Source organism: Poeciliopsis prolifica, unplaced genomic scaffold, assembly GCF_027474105.1.
Source record: "Poeciliopsis prolifica strain line A6 unplaced genomic scaffold, Auburn_PproV2 SCAFFOLD041, whole genome shotgun sequence".
NCBI lineage: Eukaryota > Metazoa > Chordata > Actinopteri > Cyprinodontiformes > Poeciliidae > Poeciliopsis > Poeciliopsis prolifica.
Window position 1 is genome coordinate 4,611,126 of NW_026562416.1, and position 24,568 is coordinate 4,635,693.

General features: G+C 35.4%; 1 protein-coding gene across 3 annotated transcripts in view; it reads right to left on the reverse strand.

The window, feature by feature from the left end:
• The window catches only part of LOC129375795 (venom phosphodiesterase 2), a 38,335-nt gene continuing 13,767 nt past the window's right edge, over positions 1–24,568 (reverse strand). The window contains exons 11-26 of one of the 3 annotated variants that reach the window (XM_055055076.1): positions 22,296–22,404; positions 20,573–20,695; positions 18,996–19,027; positions 18,639–18,766; positions 17,735–17,804; positions 17,552–17,639; positions 17,223–17,395; positions 14,620–14,665; positions 14,116–14,282; positions 13,313–13,448; positions 12,509–12,586; positions 12,029–12,161; positions 11,177–11,333; positions 2,953–3,349; positions 1,993–2,169; positions 1–1,779 (exon numbers count right to left, since the gene is read on the reverse strand). In XM_055055076.1, the coding sequence (XP_054911051.1) occupies positions 1,445–1,779; positions 1,993–2,169; positions 2,953–3,349; positions 11,177–11,333; positions 12,029–12,161; positions 12,509–12,586; positions 13,313–13,448; positions 14,116–14,282; positions 14,620–14,665; positions 17,223–17,395; positions 17,552–17,639; positions 17,735–17,804; positions 18,639–18,766; positions 18,996–19,027; positions 20,573–20,695; positions 22,296–22,404 (2,349 nt within the window). In that variant the 3' untranslated portion in view covers positions 1–1,444. Of the gene's footprint in view, positions 1,780–1,992; positions 2,170–2,952; positions 3,350–8,735; positions 9,512–11,176; positions 11,334–12,028; positions 12,162–12,508; positions 12,587–13,312; positions 13,449–14,115; positions 14,283–14,619; positions 14,666–17,222; positions 17,396–17,551; positions 17,640–17,734; positions 17,805–18,638; positions 18,767–18,995; positions 19,028–20,572; positions 20,696–22,295; positions 22,405–24,568 lie in introns of those variants that run through there. The other 2 variants (XM_055055074.1, XM_055055075.1) reach the window with 2 other exon arrangements.

A 24,568-nucleotide genomic window follows, 5' to 3' on the forward strand; every position in this document is an offset into this window, starting at 1 on the left:
TCTTTTCCTTATGTTTTATTATTTAAAAAGCATTAATGACCAATGTTCTAAAGGAACAGTGAAATGGAGAGCAACGTAAGACATGTATTTCCATGACTTAACTATCCCACGTTAACCTCACAAAATCTCAAGCTCAGGCAATGCACCCAAAAAGCAGAAATGTTGGAAATACACAAATATCAACTGTAAAACATATGCCCCCTCTGGCTTACAAGTATCTCAGTAAAAAAATGACAAAAAAACAAAACAAAACTTGACTCTTGGTCAGATCCCTCCGCTTTGGCATAGTCAAAATGAGAAACAAAGCAGGTGGAAGAACATACACTACACAAGCATTTCTATACATACCTACCCACTTTTACTGATACAGTTTCAGGTGTGTACTACCACCATAAAAGCAAATCTTCCCAGTAAGGGAAGTAGAGGTAAGAAATGTCTGATTGGTTAAGAGAAAAAAAGGGAATAAAATAAATAGGAACAGCAATCTGTTAATCTAAAACTTTCTGTTGTCAGTGCTACTACCCTGACAGAGGTGGCCAAGCTGCAAAATGAAATAAAAATCTAACTGTCCATTGATTAGAAGGAAACATCTTCTAAAGCCATTTGGTACCATCATCCACAGATGTGAAGCATCAAGTTAACTAAGAAAGACTTGTGTCCTGTGCAGCAATTTGTAAACAATTTTTCATTTTATCTCGGTTAATAAACGTTTGTAAGTGCCACAGTTTTTTTCTTTTTTAATTTTCAAATCCTCAATGGCAGGAATGGCATGAAGGAACTGACAGTATTGTCATTAGACTAAGTATTTTTTAAATTTCCATCTTATTTAGGCTGCTACTTCCTCTATAGACTAAGACATTAGAGATGCTGTTATGTCACACTTCAGAAGAACAGTTTCATCTCGATGGTTATGTTTGTGGGCTGTCAGGTTTTGCATTAGAGCTTAAACGATCTCTTTATGTAGATTACTTGGTACTCTGATTCCGACAGCTTTGTCTTAGTAATTTTATCATTCTTCTAATCTTTACTTAACGCTTCATTCTATAATGTTTATTTCTCTGTTATTTGCTTCCAGTTAATTCCATGGATATATAACATGACTAAAACAGATGCATCGGATGCAATTTGACCAATTATCCAAAACTAATAAAGCAAAATTAGCAAAATGAAGAATGAAATTATAAGTACTTAATTTACTTAAATGCTTTTTTTATAAATTTAAACCTCCATATAAGGTAGAGAAGTGTTAATAGGGGTCAGTTTGTTTTAAAATATTTAAACTCATCAGTTTTCTACTTTTATGTATTTTCTTGGCTTTTTTCCAATAATTTTAAACAGAAACTGTTGAGATAGATGTTGTTTTAAACAGAGGATTTCATGCCGCCTTGCATCTTTACGTTCTGTAAGTGGTACAGTACATATTTCTGGGTCAAATTGCTGTGGATTAACTCACGATAACATTATCAAAGATCTCGGAATGACAGTGCTCTGTCAGATGTCTTTCAATGCTGTTGAGCTTGCTCTGTAGTTTCTCACTAGCAGTAGTTGCTCCTGTTTTAGTCAATATGTCTGGAAGCTGCTGAATTTGTGCCGCTGTGGCGGATGATACCCAACTGCGAATGTGTGAATGGAGTTCTGAGATGTTGAGCTCCAGAGACTCTCTTGGTTTTTTGCCTTCTTCAGATGGGAGCCTGAGTACAATTCGTCGCAACCGTTTGATGTTCATTTTGTGGTGAATGAAAAAAGACGGGATTATTTCTTTCAGGTATTCAGCTCCATCTGAAAGTAAAAAATGTTGTTAGAGCTACTTAGAGAACTACTGAGAACATTCTTAAAAACGGACAAACAGTCAAGTTGGAAATTTCAATAGTAATAAAACATCAATGTTAATTTCAGGTGAATTATATGTCAGATTTTTTTCCTTGATTAAAACACCTGCTGCTTAAACTTTTTTTATTTTTTTGAATTTTATTGTTTTTTGTTTTTTTTTACCTTTGAGCTGTTGACAGTTTGCACACACACTGTCATGCCACGTGGATCCTCTCAGCACTAACTGCAGGCCTGCATCGCTGCAGCTCTTGTGCTGAGTGCAGTTTTGCTGGGTGGAGGAAATATCAGAGAAGCTGCCTTCAGAGCAGATGCTGCACACTGTGTCGTTCTCGGCTGTACCTGCAAGTGAATCATTTTTTCCCTTTTAATTACAAATATATAGTTTAAGCAGTATCAAAATATGTTTCTTACATTATAACATTAATATTAAATTATTTATCATTTGCATTTCCATTAATCAAACTTCATGTGTTTGAAATGGAAATGTATTTAAATGAATAATTAAGGAGACCATAAATATGAAACCGAGAGCCTTTAACAGCTTTCAGAAATAAATGATCACACATTTCCTTGTTTGTGAATAAGAAAAACACACTGGAAGTGCAATTGCAATAATTTGCCTCAGTGAGGCAGCATCACACAATGTGAACAAGAAAATTCTTCATTTCACAATTAAGTTCATTTACTTTATATATTGAAGGAAGAATGGAATCTCCTTCCATAAACAGCCAAAGGCAACAGAGGTAAAAACTGCTCAATTGTGGGAATCCTGAATAATAATTTGACATGTTTTATGTTCTTCATGGTTCTGCAATCCAGCCCTCTACCAAGTAAAATATTCTTCTGGTTATCTGCGCTTTGAAACAACCTATGAGAGTTGAAAATATAGAGATTGATCACTTGCTCAAATGAACAAAATAAAAATTAAAAAAATATCACCCTGGCAACTTCTATGAACAGCCTTCAACATATTTCTTTCACACATATTGTGTTTGTTTTGGCTTGCAACGCCATAAAGTGAGGTCAGCGTATTTTATTCCCCCATATCGTTATTGGAAGAAAATGTGCCCTGTATCTGCACATTTTCCAGGAGATCTCGGACATTCTCAGAGGTGGCTGTACCTTTGGTGAGAACTCCCTGTCCAGAGGGACACTCGCTGTGTCTGAAGCACATGTCGTAGTCCTGACGGTAGAAGTAACCCTGTTTACACTCGCACTGACAGTCGTGTTTTGCGGTGCATTCCTTCTTCACCACCTGGTTCCGCCCGCAGACTCCGCAGCGTAAACATCTTCCGATGTAGTTCCAGAGCTCCGTGAAGGAGCCTTCTGGACACGGAGCGCAATCGCTCTTTTTGATGGAGGAGCATCTGGCGCGCAGGAAGGATCCCGGCTGGCAGCTGTCACACTGCAGAGAGGTGCCGGTGATCGGGTCGGTCACTTCATACGTCAGCTGGGAGGTGACGCCGTTCACCAGCCAGGAGAGGAAGACGAGCAGCTGCGTTGAGAGGGTGAAATAATTCTGGAAGAAAGAAACAAAACACCAAAAGCAATATTAAGCAAAACGGAAATCACAGGAAATACGAACAAGCTGATTTTCGAATGATAATAATCAAGTAGTAAATTGTCCTTGTCCGCCTGTTTCTATGATGGCTCACAGGAAACAGGCGAAACAAGCGTCTCAGTTTCAGTCTCCACCTACCATCATGAAGATAGTCGGTGGGGATGCCCTTCATGGGTCTCCTATTTATCTTCCCTCACGACGTGACGCACATTATTCTAACGTCCTGAAACCATCTAAAGGTGATTCACAGTAAAGTGAATTTGTACCAATCAATTACTTGAGTTTTGTTTGTCTGAATGATTTTTTCCACTGAGTATCTGCTTCCACCCATTTCAATTCAGGAAAAAGCCAGAAGCTTTTTCTGGTATCAATAAATACAAATGCATTTGAAAACATGATCAAATGCAGTTTCTATTAATATTTTAACAAATAGTTTAAATGTTGTAGCTTTCTCTGCAATGAAATACAAATAATTAAACACGCCTTTTACACTTCAGTAATTTGGCATGATACAAATAAAAACTTATTTTATTTGACTAATAAAATAATATTTAACCTTCCTGTTTTGTTCGTTTCTGAGGTACAGCAATAATGTTCCTGGGTCAGTTTGACCCATAGAGGGTTTAATCATGCAATTGTGTCAGAAACCAAAAAAATCCTCCAAAACATTTTTGTACCTGTTTGTTAACTTCAATACTAACCATTTCAATCAATATTTGTGTAATGATGCTTTTTTATTTCTCACAAATAAAGGATCAATGACAACAACATACTCATTTACTTATTTAAACATAAAAATTGCAATTTAAATTTTTTATGTCCACTGAAAAAAAACCAAAAAAAAACCCCAATAATTATCTTTGAAATGTATCTATTGTAAAGTTCTTTATATTACATTTTGAATTTTCTTTCAATGGGTGATCTTTATAATTGAACTTGAGACACATATTCTGTTCAGGGTCAAATTGACCCAGTGATTGAAATCAAGACAAATGAGTCCTGTAGAGAGTATTTATGTTTTCTTCCACTTCTGCTGAGTGTCCTCTCAGTGTGAGTTGAGGTTTTCCATGGGAACAGAAAAGATTCCTGTCAAAAGTTGTATGAACACCTGCTTTCTCGCAATTTCCTAGTGAAGTAAAGAGACTAGTGAAAAGGGGTTCTGTGTGCTTCCACATGTGGATGTATGCGTCTGGTGTGGTGTGGTGTGGGTGTGGGTGTGCGTGGGTGGGCATGTGTGTCTGGTGAAATATGTCTCATAACTGCAAGGAAACAGAATTGGAAATCTTTTTTACCTTTTTTACCCTTCAACTTGACTTCTGGGTCAAACTGACACAAACAGCATCTATGCAATATATAGACTAGGAAAGGGGGGCTGGAGGGATTGGAAATGTGTAAAATGAACTATTTTCAATTTATACGTAGAATGTGCCTATTAAGACAAATGGAAACATTTTCATGCAGAAATAATACTTCCAATTATTTTTTAAAACGAGTCAATTTGACTTTCAACATAATGTTCTGTCGCTCTCTCGAGTGAAGTTTGAGTTTTACACATGTGACAAAGGAACAAAAGCCTTCCAACCCAAATGGACTCTATAAAAAAGTAATGGCACAGCACAGATATTTAGAGTCCAGACTTTGACTTGGCCATTATAAAGCTTTCATATTGATTTATTATGTGTGTAAGACCCAAATGAGCTTTGGGTCAAAACCAAGGAAAGCTGGGGCAATTTCTTCATCTTTTAATGCTAGTGAGCATAATTCAAGATTCTGTTAATTACCACCCCGTCAGTTTGAAGTCATCTTTCTTAAAGGTTGCTCATTATTTTCTTTTTGTAATGGAGTGTACAACTTGTGAGAAATTTTACTTTTGTCTTATTAATGGACTGAATATTTTGGGGACCATCAATATATTTTTGTCAAATTATGAGTCTGTGTTCTATTTTTGTCAACAGTGGTTTTCATCTTGGACTGATGCTTGGAATGAAAGCCGCCTTTGCTAAGTCTATGTAAAAAAAGGTTTCACTGGAATAGTGAATTATTGAATTTTCTTTATGGAAAACCAAGGCTATGAGCGTCATGAGTTGTGGTGTTTGCGGTGAGGATGGATGTGGTCAGACTGAGGATGAAGTGCAGAATGACAATTTTAATGGTGATAAAGTTCAGAGATGCAGATAGGCACAGAGACTTCACACAACTAATGATAAGGATCCAAATGGAAGCAGCTGACACAGGTGGGGTTAAAAACACAAGAGAGTAATCAGGGAAAACTGGAGTCAGCCTGGGACAACCAAGGCATAGACAAGACACAAAGAAAACACCTAAACTAGAAACACACACAAAAATCCATTTCCTTATTATAAGCTAATGGAAAAGTTATTGATTATGCATCACTTTCTTCTCTGGGGTTTTTCAATATGGACTGAGCAGGAAATAACTTTATTATATTGATGTGTTGATGTTATTACTAATGCACTAAATACCAAAGATAGAATCCACAAATATATTTTTATGTTGCAACATGAGTAGATCATGGCTGGCAGAGATATTTGCCTTCAGGAACTAATGAAAAAAGAAAAAAAAACAGATCTAATCTTAAGTCATGTAATTATTTCTGGCCTTCAGGTTAAAATGTGCTCTACTTCCAAAATGCCATTATGCAACACACATTGACAATTTCACGTGATGCACGTCAGTTGAGTAAAAACATCAAAACGCAACATAAACTGGGGTTTCAGTGAGAGTAAATGCTCTAAAAATAAATTTGTTGAGGAAAAAAACTGTCATCTGGGCAGATTGTCTGAGGATTCATTCCCCTCAACACCTCTGGTTACACTTTGTCTTTTTTTAATTTGCATTATTGCATTATATTTCAGTAATTCTTGATTGTTAATGATCTCCAGTTTTGATTAAATCAACACCTGCGAACCAGCTCTCCTCCCCAAAACCAATTCACTGTCACCTGTATCCTTTCCAGTATTAGTTGGTGCTGTGTATCCTATTTGCAATTGGAATTACTTTGTGCTTTTTACAGAAATTGTTTGTATTTGAGTGATGCAAAGAGGTAAAACGTCTGAAAAATATTCAGAACTCACTCCTTCCATAGGGTATTAAACTCTTTCAGAGCACAAGAAAAAAACAACTAAAAAAGATTAAATAAACAAATAAGTTGGATATAGCCTCCAGCTGTTAGTAACTTGGGGGTCAAAGTATATAACGCAGGAGAAACTGCAGATATCCACAGCTCATATGGGAGTAATGTATTCCACACATTTAACCTTAATAAAAATAAAGAAGATAGTTCTTGAAGTGCATCCATAAAGACACCAATTAAAATTGTCTCAAGCCATGTAAGTGAAACAGCAATTGTAAGGAATAAGGTCCACTTATGAAAATAGACCAAAGTGAAATTTTCTGTCCGATATATAAAAAGTCATCAGTGGGAAAGAAAAAGTAGCCAAAACTAAAAAAAAAAAAAAAAAAAAGACTGATACTGCCAGGCCCTGAAAACTTATTAGTACCATTAAACCATGATAGTGTCAGCCTCATGCTGTAGAGTCACAATGACATAAATTATTATTAGTTATAATAACACAGAGATGTCATTATGATATCCTATGGTATAGAGGACATTATAAAATCAGACATAGTATCCTCCCTCCATTCTTTGGTTTCTCTCATCACTCTGTTGCTTCTCAGTGTGTTTGTGTATACATGTATTTCCAGGTCTGGGATGAATACATTCAAAGAATGTGAGGTCATCTGTTTTGTTCTGCACACACACCACTTTTCCAGAGTCACTCTGATGCTATACCGTAGTTACAGAGTTGTCAAAACTTGTCAAGGTTTCAATTTGTTGCAACCTAATAAAATGCTCTCAGTTTGCCTCAGGCAACTTATCTGACATGTTTTCATCCACAAAGAAGCTTCAGGCTCTATGTGATTAGCACATTTGATTTAAATCTTGAGTTTCACTATTTGTTTATTCTGTTATTTAACAGCTGATTCATCGTCTTAATTTTATGATGACTCAGTTAATGTTTAGAATCACAGGTTAAATAAAATCTAAATTCTGGCAAACTGTACAGCTTATTGGTAAGCAGCAATTGTAGGATAATTAAAAACAAAACAATTTCTAGCTTTGAACTGGGTCCCACCTGGAGGAGGAGGGACTATTTCTCGGCTGGCCTGGAAACGCCCTGGGACTCCCCCTGAAGAGCTGGAAGAAATGGCTGGGGAGAGGGAAGTCTAGGTTTCCCTTCCCGCGACTTGATCCCGGATAAGCGGGAAAAAAATGGATGGATGGATGGATGGATGGATGGATGGATGGATGGATGGATGGATGATGGATGGATGGATGGATGGATGGATGGATGGATGGATGGATGGATGGATGGATGGATGGATGGATGGATGGATGGATGGATGGATGGATGGATGGATGGATGGATGGCTTTGAACTCTGGGAAAAAAAAATTAATCAAATAGAAATAGTATTTAAGCAAAGCCTAAATCTATTGAAAGAGCCTCAATTTTCTTAATGGCTAAAATGATTCTCACTTTCAATCGTTGAGCTGGAAACAAGGGAAACCAGAATTATTTCCTCAACTTCTGGCATCCAGTGAATTTGGCAGCATATAAAAGACGATTTGTCTATGTCTGCTCTGTTGATAGGTTTATGAACATGAGTAATGGTTTGACTGAACTATAATTTCAAATGCCTTTCAAAAAAGCATGTCAATATCTCATCTTTACAATAACACTTTTAATTGTTAAACTAAAAGAGGAAGATTAATATTATGTGGTGATGTGATACATTACCTTTAGATACCGGCTGATCTTAAGACTAGCTTAAAAATTATAGTTTACTTTAAATCAGATTAAAAATTACACAATAAATACAGGTTTGTTTTGAGACAGTTTGCCTCATAACAAACTGTCACAACATGGTGGCAGCTTTAACAAATATGGAGTAAACATATATTTTTATTAAGGTTACATGCTGCAGCTTGAATGAAATGTAACTGCATAGCATTTTTGGGAAGTCTGGATTGCTTCATGTGTATTTTGCATGCTGCCCATGACTGTTGCTCTTGGGGAGAGATATTTCAGTAATCTAAACTAACAGAAAAAATTTAAGCAACCTTCTTGCGTACTGTATGTCGACAAAATTGTAACAGCAGCAGGGTGGGAGGGCCCAATTTAAATCCTTGTCATGGGGCCCAAGATTCCTAGCAGTGCCCCTCATAGAGAGTAAACTAATGTTTATATGACTAGCTATAAACAGACACAAGCAGAAAAGAAAGAAAATCCTGACCAGAATTCTGTAAACGAAACCAGTGTGTACAGTCACTTCCCATGGAGCAAATGTTCGGATTTAATAGGGGCTTGGTTCAAAAACTACATACTTCCCAAATTTTATGGCGCCTCAAGTAAAACTGAAAACATGTGAACAACCATGTTTCAGGAGAATCCTATATAAATAAATGTAAACCTATTTGAGAACCATGTAAACATGATTTTAATTTCAAGTTTGGATTGAGAAAAAGTCTCGCTTTACATGTAAAACAATATGTTTACAAAGTTATATAGTGGCTACTTTTACAGAAATGGTACATTGATTACATGTTACTGGGCTTCATACATTCTGTATTGTACTCAAAAACTGATTTTTGAAACAAAGCAGTGACTTTGACGTAAGATTAAAGAAATCTTACGTCAAAGATTTCTTTAACACAAGATTAAAGAAATCTTTAAATAAATAAACTTTATTTAAAGTTTATTTAACTTTAAATAAAGTTAAATAAACTTTATTTATTTAACTTAAATAAAGTTATTTAACTTTATTTAAGTTAAATAAATAAAGTTACTTGGATAAGTGCTTTTAGTTAATAGCTGAAATTAAACATTTGTTTACAAGTTTCTGTGTGTTTCTGATTTAACTGGTCATTGTTTTCTTTTGATTGCAGCTGTGGGGCGCGTCTTCATCATCAGCAGTTCTGGAACTGGTCGACTACTGGCTGAATAAAAGTCCAGTCCTGTGATCCACTCGACATCTCTGACCCTTGACTGATGAAACCAGATGTGATCTTCCACCCACAAGGATTCATCTTCTGTGGTCTGTTAAAACAAGAGAAAAGGGAAAACAGGTTTGATTACACAAACCTGTTTACACAGGTTACACAGCTCTGATTACACAGCTCTGTTCAGAGGTGTACATTAATTATTTATGGCATATTACTTATGGACTTTTAATGATTAATTGGATCTACTTTTACTTGGTAAAGAAAAGACCTAAAAATTGTACATACAAGCTCAGATATCTAGATACACCTTAATGATGTTTGGTTATTTATTTCCATTGCGAGCTCCACCTTCCACTTTAATTTGTAAGCCACCATCAACCTTCTGGCATCATTCTGGCTGGATATTTCAAATTCTATTTGGATAGCACTTTTTAGCAAGAAAGGCATTTCAAAGTGCTTTACATCTTAAAAACATAAAAATACAAAGTCACAGAACACACAAGCAACAATTGAAACATCAATGTTTCATTGATTATGTTTCGAAAGCAACTAATCAGATGGGGGTTTAGTCTAGTTTTAAAGGTCTAGTTTTCATCTGCTTTGCAGAGACTGGTTTGATTAGATAAAGATTGACTTGCATGAATGAAGTCAATGTAAAGTTTTCAAACGTCAGAACATTGCTAAGCTTATTTCTCTGACAGTGATATTAGAGCATGACACGAAGTGAATGGAATCATTCTCAACCTAGGCTTTCTAATTAGGTTGAAACACAAATAAATATTGGCATCGCTATCAATAGGATAGTAATTTCAAGCACACAAAACATATCAAGCTTTTGGACTGACCTTACCAAGATTCCAACCTCAACCCAGGCAACCAATAAATTGAAATGAATTTTACCATTCTGCTGAGAAGAATGATCTCTGACCTAAATCTATGCCAGATGCTTATTGCACCTCAATAACTTATGATTGCAGTACACCTTAGTTAAACACAGTTAAGTTCTCAGTGGAATTCAGAGGAGGCTGCATGTTAATGGTTATGGTTAATGTGTTGTTGTCCCACTCTCTATTTTTCCATACAACAAAATAATAATAATTCTGTTTTTTACCAATAAAAGTTGGTATTCAGGTGCGAATTGAAACAAATAGTAGAAATGATGTCAACATCTAGACAAGGAAGCCAGGGTACAAAAAGCTCGCTTTGATTTTTGCTTATGCGAAATGAGGAAAGCCAGAGTTAAATGTTATGTACTCCTTATAAGTTAACATGTGACATTGCTGATTTTTCTTTGTCAGCTTTACTCCTCCACAGTTCCAGCATTCAGCAAAAATAACATTACACAACAAGGCAAGATAACTCTTTGTTTAGGATCAGTGGGAAGCAGTTTCCCCTAAGGTGCTTTTCCAAGTAACAGCTTGTGCATGTTTTTTTTTGTTTTTTTTTTTTTTTTTTTGCTTCCGTGTTTTCGTCAAACAGAAAAAGTTCTGGTTTCCGTGTCTGGCCCAGAGGGTGCTTTTAGACTAAAGAAGTCTGCAAACAGAAAGGAAACCAACTTTAGATGTCTCACTGCTTCAGCACACCTGGAGTCAATATAAACTCGTTGGCAGAGTTTATATTGAACCTGACTGCATGCCAGTGCAGCAGTTTCACTATTAAATTCAAGTGTGTTGGACAAGAGACACATGTAAAAGTTGCTGGCCTCTGTATGTAGTTTTGGACCACTGAATTAAAGGAAACACTGTGGGTTTAGTCTTACTTTGCATCTTTCTGTGTTGTCAGCTTTGTGGGGAAGGAGGAAAGACACAGTCTGCAGTTCACCACCACAAGCGCTCACTGGCTGTCCTGCATTCTTGCAGCTTGTTAACACCACAAAGTAATGTGTGGGGATAGTTATGTTGGTGCCAGGTACAAACCTAGAGGTGCACAGAAAAAATATTTAGCTATTACCCCAACCACTTATTTGGTTTTATAGAGATTAACAGCCAGAAAAGTTCTTCCAGTTCATCTTCAATCATATTACTGATGAAATTCAAGTTAATCAGAGCATCCTTTTAAAGCCTCAGAGGGGTTACATGATACTTACCTCAGATTTAGAGAAACTTGTTGATGAGCATGTCATTAGATTCCAAGTCCAGCATAAACAAGATTGTTAAGACTCATTTACTTAAACAGTTACCTCAGTACTAATGGAAATGAACAGATTGTGATTATGTCTACATAATACATACTACAGATTCTTTGATCATATTTAGCTGTAAATATTAAAGAAAACACCAGAATCATTGCAAAAGGACTCTCATGTTGTGCGAGGCCAGCATAATTCTCATTCGTGTGAATGCATATCACGTTTCACCTGATCAAACCCATGACATCACAGCTGGCTGGTTTTATGACAAACAATCCAATGTAAAAGTGGATTTTGATCTGCATTTACGACATTCTTTTCCCCAAATCAGTTTATTTTATTTAATCATTTTCAAGAAAATTAGATATGTTTTACAAATATATCATTGCAATAAAAAATAAGAAAAAATGCAGGGGCTTTCAGTTTAGTACAGGTTTAAAAATGTTTTAAGATGATACACCCCATTGCAGAAATGACACTTACTGCTGTAGCTGCTCTGTAGTGTCATATCGGCCATCATAATTGTAATCAAAGACTGGTCCAGTCACCACATTAATGCCATTGTATATGGAAGCATATTTCTTTAGCAAAGTGTTATGGAGGTAATCCCAAATCCCTGAGAAAAAAGAACATGTTCAAATAAGCATAAGTAAAATGGATGTCAAGTGTTTTGTCAATTTTATTTTTTTATTATTTTTTGTTTTTTTATCATATCTTGTCCAACAGTGTAGAATCAAAATTACTGTCAGCCAACAGACTTATTTTCACAAGTAGAGCATTATGGCTTTCACTATAATTGTCACATTAAAGGCAGAAAAATTTGGGAAACATTTTTTTAATTTTTTATAATCACCAAACTGGCAATTTAACAAGGTGACATCTAGAGTATAAAAATGACTTAATATAATGCTTTTAGAAGAAATTCTGTCGTTTCTGGCTTAGAAGAGACAAATCCAAACTTACTCTTAAATGCAGGGTACATCGGGGCAACATTGCTCATTATTAAGGCATCGTACTGCTGTTCCACTGTTATATTCAGATCTGTAAAATCATAAAAATAGGCAATCAATTCTTTGCTTCTAATGTTTCATATCTAATGTTAAACATTACAGCAGTTATGAAATGCTGGCTTAGAGGTGAAGGTTGATGGTTGTGAGAAATTACAATTTTAATGATAAACTCAAAGGAGAACAGAAAATCCTGGCAGCTGAGGCAAATGATGAGGCTAGGAGCTCAAAAACACAGGTAGCACTGGGAAGGCACATGACTAAAGGACACAATAACGACTAGTATCAACAGGGAAAAAGACTCAGGTGAGTATAAATACACAGATGAGTAGTCAGCATAACAAGGGACAGCTGGAGATAATTAAGGGAAAGGCACAAACTAAATTAACAAAAACAAACAAAAAAAAAACACAGAAACCTAAAAACTCACACCTCTTTATCCTAATTGGTTAATTTTTTATACTCATTCATTCATCATATTGGGAATTTAAAATTTTCCAAATTGTGTGCCAGACCAGTGCAGCTAATTGAGGGCTAAAGGTTTAAAATGTCAACTCTTATTGGGCTGAAAATGCTCTAAAACCACTAATTAAGCTTTTTAAATCTTTAGGTATTCTAAGCTGGCACTAATGACTACTAGGTATTTGGCCCTGCGAAAGTTGTGGAAGTAAAATATATAATGGTTTTTGATAGTGGTTTTCATAATGTGCCTTATATGTAACAAAGCAGAACTTTTATTCTGATAGTTTTTTATACTTACTTGGTGGGTATAGGAAGGCATGAGTCAAATGTACAGCAGCTTCAAACTGATCACATCTGGGGCTCTGGTGTTCTGGCAATCTTACATCAGCCCTCAAACAGTTGGATATTACTGGTGGTAATGGGTCCAAGTTGGTCTAAAGAAAAGGAAGTTATGCTTTAGTTATTTAAACAAATCAAACCCAGAAGCAAGTTCAAATCAATAGTTTACCCTTAAATTATTGCTTTTAATAATGGTCAAATTTTGGACTTTAGAATATGGGAATTATTTATCCATCCGCTAGCGAAGGGAAGGATTTGGGGATGGGCAATTTTTGGAAAATGCTAATATGGGAGATGGACCCACACTGAGACACAGAGGTGAAATATGGTAGTTCCCTGGACAAAATGGAAGACTTTACAAATATGCTTACACAGTTCCTAAGAAAAAAATCATAAAATGGTGATTAAAAAACATTACGTGACTGTAAATCTTTTAGTGATAAATTAATAAAGTGGGCAAAATTTCTTGTTCCTGGGCGGTCTGAAGTCTGGGCTCAAGTGGTCTGAACTCAAGAACTCTTTAAACGAGTGAGGTTTCAAAGCCTTGAAACTTGCAGAATTTCTTCTCCTCCACATGGTCAGTTTGAAGGAGGGGGGTAGTTGCACAGCTTTTTCTTTTCTTTTCTTTTTCTATTTCTAAAAAATAAGATTTTTTAAGCAAGTTAGGCATCCAGATGAGATTTAGTTTAAAATAAGCATGTACTGGGTTTGAACCTTTAAAACATGTTAAATTGTGTCTTTTCTGCCACTTTCCATGCTCACCGAAACACTCACAGGTTTGTCTATGGTGAATGAGCTCCAGAGAGGCATGAGGACTTCATGGCTGTAGCCGCTGATGAATCCTTCTTGGTGGAGGATGCAATAACTTCTGTCAGGCTGCAGCATTTGGGGACGACCAAAAAGCATGTGCTTCTTTTCTGAAGCAGATTCTAAAAGAGGGCAGATGCAAATCCTTTGATTATTTACCTGGTAAACCAAATGTTTAGACAGAAATGCTGACGAGTCATTGCTTAATTATTTCGCTTGCCTGAATTATTCCAAGAACATGTCTAATTGTACCTGGCAGCATTTTGTGCAAGTTGGAAAATTCCTAGTTCATATAAATAGAAGTGAATTTGAATGTAATAATAATAATAATAATAATAATAATAATAATAATAATAATAATAATAATAATAAACGGACTTCTTATCTATTAGATACATACTGTGTTTAATTTTAATATTTACAGAATTGATTGAACAAAGACTTGTCAAAGCCACTTACTTTCCTCTAACGTCAAGTTCAAACGGCTGTTAAGTTCTTGTTCATTCTATAAAATGGAGACGAGTTGAAGTTAGTTTAGCTTTAAACATTTCTCAGTTACAGCATAACATAAAAGATTTGGCAACTGTTACAGAAAGAAATGCAATGTTTTCACAACACAAAGAAGACAGGAAAGTTTGCAGGAAAGTTATACATATTCTCATTTTATCGTGTTAAATTTGACAAATAAAGTACATAGTGCTTAAAGACTGAATTACAGGATGTAAAATAGGAGCACTGAAGTTTTGATGAGCCAGCTGTTTTGATTCTGAAAGATAAGATTAATTCAGTTATGACTAATTCTCTAAAGCTTTGTGTATTACTGAGAATTTAGTCAGTTTCACTGCCAGTTTTTTTTTTTCCAGAAAAATAACTTTTCATCTTAAAAGTATTACATTTATCTTAGATGATGGAAATTGAAGGTGTATTTTCAGTCATTTGAATAAAAAGGAGAAAAAAATGAACTCAAATGTTTGGAAATGACATGTAATGTGCATAAATTTCAATGGAATTGGTGAGACTGCCCTGAGTCATTGGGTTTCATTATATTTTAAATATTTCAGAGCTTCAATTGAACCATTATCAAAAGAATCTTATTTAACTTGGATTTAGTTCCTTTCCAAACTTGTCAAAGCTTTCTCAAAATATTTTCTACTTTATTTTACTATATAAAGGTATTTTACAGATCACTGCTGTAATGCTGTACACTTGTCAGCAAGTACAAACAGTCCATGTTGTTTTTCAAAAACATGTTAATTCAAGGACCTCATGATTCAGCAGAAAACCTTCAATATAGGACAGAATGGAGCAACAGTCTGAAAATTTTACAATATTGGAATATGACATATTACCCTGAGAGACATGAACTGTTTGTCTTTTTTATGTCAGATTTGAGACATGAAGAAAGATATGGAAGAAATTCATAACATTGTAAGGTGTGTTTAGAAAATTGCACAGACAAGCACTATTACATCTTGAACCACATAGTACGGAGTCAGGCACATTTAGACTTTTTTTTCTGGTCAAGGCTCACATTCCTATGTTTATTTTGTCCTGAAAAGGCTGATTGTATAGTTTTTCATGCATCAGAATATGATTCATTATTGATGAATAAGTTAACTCCAGGACTGCCTTGATCAAAAAGCATCTCAAGAATCAACACATTGGCAATGTGTTGATTTTTCACATGTTATGTTACAGCCACAATATTTGAGGACTTTTGTGTTCTAGTGTCTGTCACCCATGGTTCACCCGGGGCACCAAACAGGTGCTGCTGGTTTGCATTTACTTCATTGTGTATTTTCTGACTATTTTCTACTTCTGCCAGTAGAAAATCTGCCAGTGGAACTAATACTTTTTCAAATCATTATTAAGGAACTGTTGACTTCCAACAAGCTCAGGAAAGCTGAAACGTTCAGGATACAGACTCCTGGTCGCACGGATGGAGCCAGACGGCAGAAACCGGGTCAAAACAACACGGGCCGAACAGAGACAAGCTCTCTGACGCGTGGTGATACCCGACCTCCCCCGCAGTGGAAACTACAACTCCCGAAAAACAATGCGCGTTACGACAGCAGAGCAGACTTGACGCGTCCACCGCGCCGCTTTTCACTGTCGTCAGCAGGGAGCAGAATTTCCACGCAGGGTCACCTGGAATGCACGTCTGTTGAAGTTCATTCAGTCAACAGAATCCTTAACAGCCTTTAGTGAGTGCGTTTGCTCTCCACAGGGAGAGGAAGGCCACTGCATCGCTGTGGACTGCAGCGGGGTTGCTGTGCCGCAAAACCATCGGAAGGAACGACAAGTTCCGTCTTCTCCAAAATAAGTAGGCCATAAAATTGTTCATTTACAAAGAACAATATGTGTGATCCAGGGTGTCTTACAATGTACACAGGGAACTTTACCCAACTATGCATCACATTTTCTCCATTTTCTTCATGAGAGTGCGACCTGTCGCCAGACTCTCTCCCCCGGGTGCAGAATGCAGGATCCATTCGGATCTAAAGAACTTCCTGGAGTGAAGACTCCAGAGACCAGCTTAAGCACCTCAGAAATGAACCACACTTTTTTAAATGTGTTTATTTGTTTAAAAGCAGCATCACTGTGGGTTTATTTAGATTATACACAGATTCAAAAATAGAAGAAATCTATAGCTACTATTTTTTTCCAAATAGTGTTTTTGGTGCCTGTCTTGCAGTTTGTATTATTTTACTCTTTGAAAAAATAAAATCATTGAATAAAATTAAAACCAAACTGCCCCTCACTGTAGCAATGATTTGTGAGACTACACATTTAGCCATACAGGCTGCATCAAATAAGTAAGAACACAAAAACACAAGCAAGCCATTTTTTTATGGCAAAAATTAAAATGATGGCACAATTTCTTTAATCCGTTAATTGTTGTTTGCAAATGAAAAATTTCGATTTGGCATAAAGTAAAAAGAAATGTACTTTTGAACAGTTTTGTTTTAAGTTTTTTAAAATGAAGAGAAATGTGTCCTTTCCTCTCACCCTAGACTAACAGTGGGACATTCTATAACATGAAACCATAAAATGTTACTCACTAGGTCTGGGCATTTGCATCCCAGTTGGTCTTCAGGAGTTAGACTGATGAACGGGCACTGAGTCGGCTCACTTTGCTCCACAGGGTGAGTTGGGTTGTAAAATGTCTTGCTGAGAACATGATTCATGCTGCCACGGGTTCCGTTGTTGTCATAAGGAGAGATCTCTAGCACGTCTGGGAATGTGGAAAAAAAAAAAAAAAAAAAAAAACGTCTTTGGTGTTTCTTAGCTTTTCAATACAATATTTTTTACAGTAACTGTTTACATTTAGAGTTAATATTTGGGCTAATTTAATTGATCACATTTTTTCTTTCAGACATAAAACACTCACCACACATTAAGTTGTATAGCTCAATGTTAGCAAAGGGTTCAATTGTGGTGTTTTGTTTAAACTTTGGTCCATAGCTGAGAAACATTGCCTGTAAAAAAGAAAAAACGTAAGTTCTGTTGTATTTGCTATGAATTGTAATTCAAGTGGGCAGGTTTCCAAATTGGAGGAGAACTCTTTGCTTACATGCATGCTCTCAACATTGTTGTCGTAGCCGTGATTCCCACCTGAGCAGAATGTAAGTGATCCTGAATATCTGTGGGGAAAAAAATATTTTTTTTACATTTCTGCTTCCAGTCGTTCATTAGTAATAGGTCAAAAAATTCAACTGTTAATGGAGGGAGTTACTAACTCGCAATAGCATTCCATGAATCAAGCTATGGTAACAACCACAAAAAAATAATGAAAACAAATGCTGCTTGTTTAATCAGTGCCTTCCAGTCTTCCTTTGATTTCCAGAAAAAATTAGGCTCTATTTCCAGGAATGAATAATTTCCTGAATGAATAATGCGATAACAAAAATATAAACCAACAAATGTCATCTTTAATGTCTGCTTTTCACCAAAGAGCATTAGTTGTCTGCTCTTTGGTGAATCTGTTTGATTTTGATGGCTTTGTACACAGAGATGGCCCTTCTTTCACTTGCTCTATCCATTTATATGTGGTTAGTCATATTTTTGAAAACTAAATAATGATAATAATAGTAATATAATAACTATATAAATGCTTAAATATCAAATTAAAAAATTGAATATCAGTAAATTAAACTCTACTCTAATTGTGACACTTATAATTTATTCATTATTTGGTTGTTGTTTCTTTTATGTCAGTTGATTTATTTTTTTTTAACAATCAAAGCCAATTTCTTTAGATTTCAAACAAACTGAACATGAAATAAAATTTCTTTTGATCATTTGTTGTTAACAAGGATCAGAAATATCTTAAGTGATACTTAGTTGAAAAAGTAAAAAGAAAAAGAAAAAAACACATGACAGAAGGTCTTGAGATAAGATGGAGTTCTACACAAAAACGTAAGCCAAAATTTTTAATTGCAGTCAAGATACACAAATTGCAAGTAATCAATGAATACCTCTCAAACTGCCATTTTGGCTCCACTAGGACAGTGACATCTTCAATACGTCGACTGTTAGCATAGTGGAGCCGCTTTGGTAGGTTGGACTTCAAGTATGGTGTGATCTTCTGGTCCGGCTTCTTGCACTTAAATTACCAAAAGCCAAAAATACTGACCTTATAATAAATATCACTTTTAAATAGATATTACTTGTTAATTTCTTAAAATGTAACTTTACACATGGGAGATCATTTTAAAAATGTTTGCATTTAAATGTAAACCTTGAAGTCAGAAACTAATCTTTCAGAAAAGTAACACTTTTCTCCACCCACATATACAGTCATTATTTAGAGTATTGTCGATGTAAATACTTACACTCATATTAGCAACAAGTCCAGCAGAGTCCACTGTTGAGAGAGAAACATGTTAGTCATTTCAGAATTATTCATATGCTGAATAACAAACTTCGAATTACATGAAACTGCATTAGGAACCAGTCTGTACAATAAGTATCATGAAATTTTACAGAGTTGTAGTTTTTCATGCTGTTAAGCTGTAATTTTAATTTGTTGGACATTACCATTATTACCACAATAGTGTTTTTTTTTTGTTTTTGTTTTTGTTTGTTTTTTGCATGGAGCCAGGTTTAGATAAATAACATTCTCCTGTAGTAAATTAACTATTTTAAAACTGAATTATTTGCACAAGCTATCTGTGTGTGATCTTAAAATCATTTTAAAAAAGGAAACAAATGAGATTCTTGGCAATTTTTTTTTTAAATTGACTATGATAACCGGCTGTACAAGTGTCTCACAGCAAGAAATCTGCAAATACTTTTGACCCCTTCCAAAAACATTTATAACTGCCTATTTTAATTGTACAAACACTAAATATACCTAAAAATGCTTGATGCGCATAATATTAATATCAACGGTGCTCCTTATCCACTCTTTGGGGTGCAGCCAATCAGCAACAAGTAAAATGATACTTCTGGATTGGCTGCTTTGCAAACATTTGTGTTAGTTGCATTGTGCTCAGGTATTTCAGATTACCAAGAGATATTTTCTTTAAAATTTGTCAGATATATTCTATGAACAAATAATTTGGAGTTGAATTCCATGTAAAAATCTATGAATATGTGTATTTATGGGTCTAGTATATTTGTAATCAACATCCTTATTGGCTATATATACAGAGCTAGGTTATGACCTAAAACCCAACTTTACACCTATTCAATTTTTATGAGAATAATTTAATGTTAATTCTAAAGGCATACTGTGGATTATGCTTAAAATCTAATCTTGTGTCGCTGTAATATCTTTTTCTTTTCTCGAGAATTCATTACAATCAGTTTATGGTCCACACAAAAAACAATGTCTGTATTCAGAGGGAGTCTTTTTCCATATACAGAAGATAGTAATGTAAGCCATGTTTCTGCTGTTGAAGAAACATCAGTAATGTGTGGATTTGGATTATTATGTCTAATTGTATGCTATCAGTCTTCCTCTTGACATAAACACTTGCAAATTAACTTCTATGGGACATGATTTGAGTGTTCCTTGAAGGAGCGTGAACCAAATCTGAATTTCGTGAGAAGAGTGCCCAAAACATACCATTTCTTGATTGTGAATAATGGAGCTATCAAGGTTGTTGACAGATTATATCATATCTGTTACATCCATGCTCTTGAATGGATTTCTTTGTTGCATGAGAGCAATGCAACAAAGAAATCCATTCCATTGTGCAATTGTTTAGAGGTTGAATATAATTAATCAAAGTTGAGATAATTTTGTGGCTTCCTCCCTCTGAAACCCAAACAGGCACAGACTTTTTCCACAAAGTGACAGACAAACAACATCCTTCTTCCCACACTGATACCTACTCAATCATTGTGATGAGCAAAGCCTAAAGCATATTCTAATGATCTCTATAGCAGTAACACATCTACTTACTAACATAGTCTTCATTCCTGGCTCTGATGCGTCCAAATGGCCCCTCGTTCACAAAATAATTACTGATGTCTCCCACCAGCTCACTCATCACCTCCTTTCTGTCACAGCTGATTTCCTCCATACCTGCAAAGCATTGGACTCTTGCAATAAAGTGCATCACAGAACTACTGAGATGTTTTAAAAAACTAGAACACATTGCATCTAAAAACTAAGTGTAACAAAGGTTAATTTATACCTAAGAGTCAAAAGGTGAAACACAATCTTCTGGATTCATTAAACACATTGATATATTTTAACTGCATAATTCTACAAATTTTTATGATTATTATTTACAGCTATTTATAACTAGTTCTCAGAGTATTACAACATTACAGAAGGGCAAATAAAAAAAATAGTAATACAGACATGTCAGATAATACTACACAATCAATTGAAATATAGTTGAGTTGACTGTTGCTCAACACTCTCTCACTGTCACCCTCTTGGAAAGGTGGACTCCAGTACGACATTGCTGGAAAGAAAAGCTGGCTCTTCACAAAGCATGTGCATAAGCATGTTAATCTAAAGTTGAGTAGAATGTTGTCGGGAAAAAATAAGTGGAGCCTCAATATTTTGTGAAGCAGATCACGAGTTTTGCAGGGAGATTGATCTGGACTTTCCACAGCCACCACAGAGACATCCAGGACATGAACTACGATTGTTGCTTTCCTTGTGTTCATCTAGTGTGGGGCTACAAATAGCTTCAGATATCTCTTGTCTAGACTGCATATCATATTAGTTTATGCTTTTAATATTATTGTTGAAATAAAATATTTAAATTAGTCTACTATTTCCTGTACACAGTTTTTAACATGAATGGTAATAAATGGCATTTAGTGTTAAAAGCTGATGAAACATAAAATTGAGGTTTTCTGCTGCAGTTTTTTCCAGAACAACAGTTTCTCACAGCTTTATAGCACAGTAATCCAGTTAACAATCTCATGTGAGGTGGATTGGCACAACTGCAGTGCATTAAAGGATGATGTATAATGATGAGCAACACTCATCCATTAGCAAGCTGAGAGTACAGGCTGTACTCCAGCCACATCCACACACAGGCAGGATGCCAGGCTGTCGGTTTTTATTGTCTTCAAGGTTTGTTTGCATCTCCTGAGCACTTAATATGAACGCACAAGGTTTCATTTAGTGGGAAAACAGCTTGAGCAGTTTTCTTAATTTGGTCGCATTTCTGTGTTTGTGGTTTGACAACTTGAAGAAACGAGGCACCGTCTCAGACACACAGAAAAGGGGAGAGTTTTGATCCAACAACTGTCTTAACTAAAATAATCGACTAAAGAAAGAAACACTTGAAATAGCTCTTGACTTGTCAGACATTTTGATATTTTCAGACTTTTGGTTTTCTTCATCGTGAAACTTGGAGGGGAGCAGAAAAAAAAGAAAAATGAAGAAAAAGCATCTTGACTGAATGAAGGTTGTATTCAAACAAACAAAAAAATACGCAGTGGATTTAGGTTTTCTTAGAAGTTTGGCAGATTCATGACTAGTTCTTAAAACTTAACTGTGGTTTCTCTTAACTGTTCGTCAGAAAGAGAAAATTCACAACTACAGCCAAAATAGTTCTCTGGCTCAAAACACTGACTGGGTCTACTGGCACTAAAGAGTAATGTTCATCTGAATGAAATAAAGTTCAATACATTTTTATGTGCAGTGTGTTCTGAGTTACCATGATCAGCAACAACAATGATGTTGAGACAGCGATGCAGGTCAATTTGCTTGAGGCCATTCATGAGCTGACCCATAATTTTATCCACTTTCTGGATTGCTGTGCTTGTCTGCAAAAGATCAAGAAAAATATTCAGCAAAAATATTTTTTTTTTCTGCAGAAAATGGCATAAAATAAATTAAATAATGTTAAAGGGAAACAATTGGTCTAATACCTAGACAGAATTTTAGTTGGCTTCAACACAAAGCTTGGTTAAGTGATAATAATCCAGAGGAGATTGCAGAGACATCTGTTGCTCACAAACATTCATAACCATCCATAAAAATGCTGACATTTGCAGATTTAAGTATATTCACACAGAATTGATCAAAAGACATTCAGGATTACATTAACTCAGGTGCAATGAATTAACTTTTTTGAAGTTAAAGTTTTGTTGTATTTCTATATTATCTAGTCAACAGTGAATTCATAATTGTAAATGCAATTCTGGAAATTAAAAATGATTTGAGTTGCATATTGTACAATCAATGCACCCAGTCAAAAAGAATGTATGCCTTTTGTTTTAGGTAGAACTGACCACTTGGTTGTCTCCATACTTTAAGAAAGTTGACAGATTTTCAATATGGTTGATGTTAGATATTTAGGAAGGCAGCGCTACTGTTAATCTGCTTTATATATTTTAAAACTAGTTTGCTGATCCTTTTCAAGTCATTGTCATGCAAGAATGCCAAATTGTGTTTTGGAGCAATCAAGAATCCACCAAAGTTCTAGCCTACCTTGAATTGGAAACTGATGGGAAATATGTCAATAACCAAATCTCCACAGTGAAGAAAATGAAAATTAAACAAAGTGAGAAGGTGCAAACAAAAAAAAAAAAAAAAAAAAAGAAATGAGTTCTTTAAAATTGATATGTTTGGGCTTGAGTAAAATTCAAAGCCAAACACAATGTCAGCCGGATTATCAGAAGTGCTGATAGAAAAAAAAACTACCTCTCAATAGTTGTATGAGTAAAATATGAAAACACTTACCTTAGACACATGAAAAATAATCCTAAACAACAAATCCTAACTGGTTTCCTACTGGTTTTATGCTAAACATCCTTGTGGACATTTTTAGACCTGGTTTATATGCCTCATCCATGCTTGGAAACCAACCAGTTCATCTATCATTTTTTTCCAAACACAGCAGTGAAATGTAAAGCTACAATTCCTGAAGTTTGTTAATTTCTAAGAAAAGCATGTGGTTGAGATGCAATGTGCATTTATTCAGAGTGACTAAAGTTGTTGACATGATGAGTAAACAAAATCTGCTCTCTGGTGCTGTAATATCTCACCCTTATTCCTGAAAGAGAGAAACAACAGTAGAGGGGGACAAATGACTACATAATCCACAATAATTCCACTGTTGAAATATCTAATGGAGGAGGAAATTACATATACTTAAAATATTCAATTCCAGTCTTGTTCAGACTTCAAACTTCCACTTAGTAATCTGCAGTTTGTTTTCTTCTAAAACACGTCACTGTCTTTCTTATCAAAAATGAAACGCAGACAGACAGAAGAATTTATCGTTATCCTCCCTCTCTCACCCATTAGTCAAACTCATCTCTTAAGAGGCATGTTTTGTAGAAACAGGATGTTCATGTTTTATCAGCTGGTGGTCATCTGCTGCCAAAGCACACAAATGGCAGACTTTCACTTTGAGTGTCCTTTAAACATGTTGTTTCTGAGTATAGATCTCACTTCTTTGAGGGTTAAGGGGAAATAATTGTTATGTTCCTGCAGTGGCTCTGAAACAGACTCTAGATAGAAGATGGAGACAGTCTTGTAACCCATTCATCTTCTTCAGGGCTCTTTATTGGATAGAGGTGTACATATGGCTGAAAAATATTCTTCTACTTTGTAAACACTGTACATAGACTCATAATTATTATGATGCTACGAGAAACCTTAGATTAGCCACTCCCACTTATCTAAACAGTGTGACTTATTTACATAAGTGGTTCCTAGTTTATACTGTAAAGTTTAACATAATTTCTATTAAGTCACATAATTCAGCTTGCATGCCCCATATTGAGTTGATTGTATTTTTTAACTTTATTGATTTGTTGTAAAATCTGACAATGACCATCAAGAGTTGATTGAAAATTTTCTTCAAAACAGTAGTTATACCTCTGAGCACCCTCTTTATGAAACTGTTATACAGCATGAGTGTGTCTTCAGTCAGAAGCTTCTAAAGAGTTGCTGTAATACAGATTGCTATAGGAGATCCTT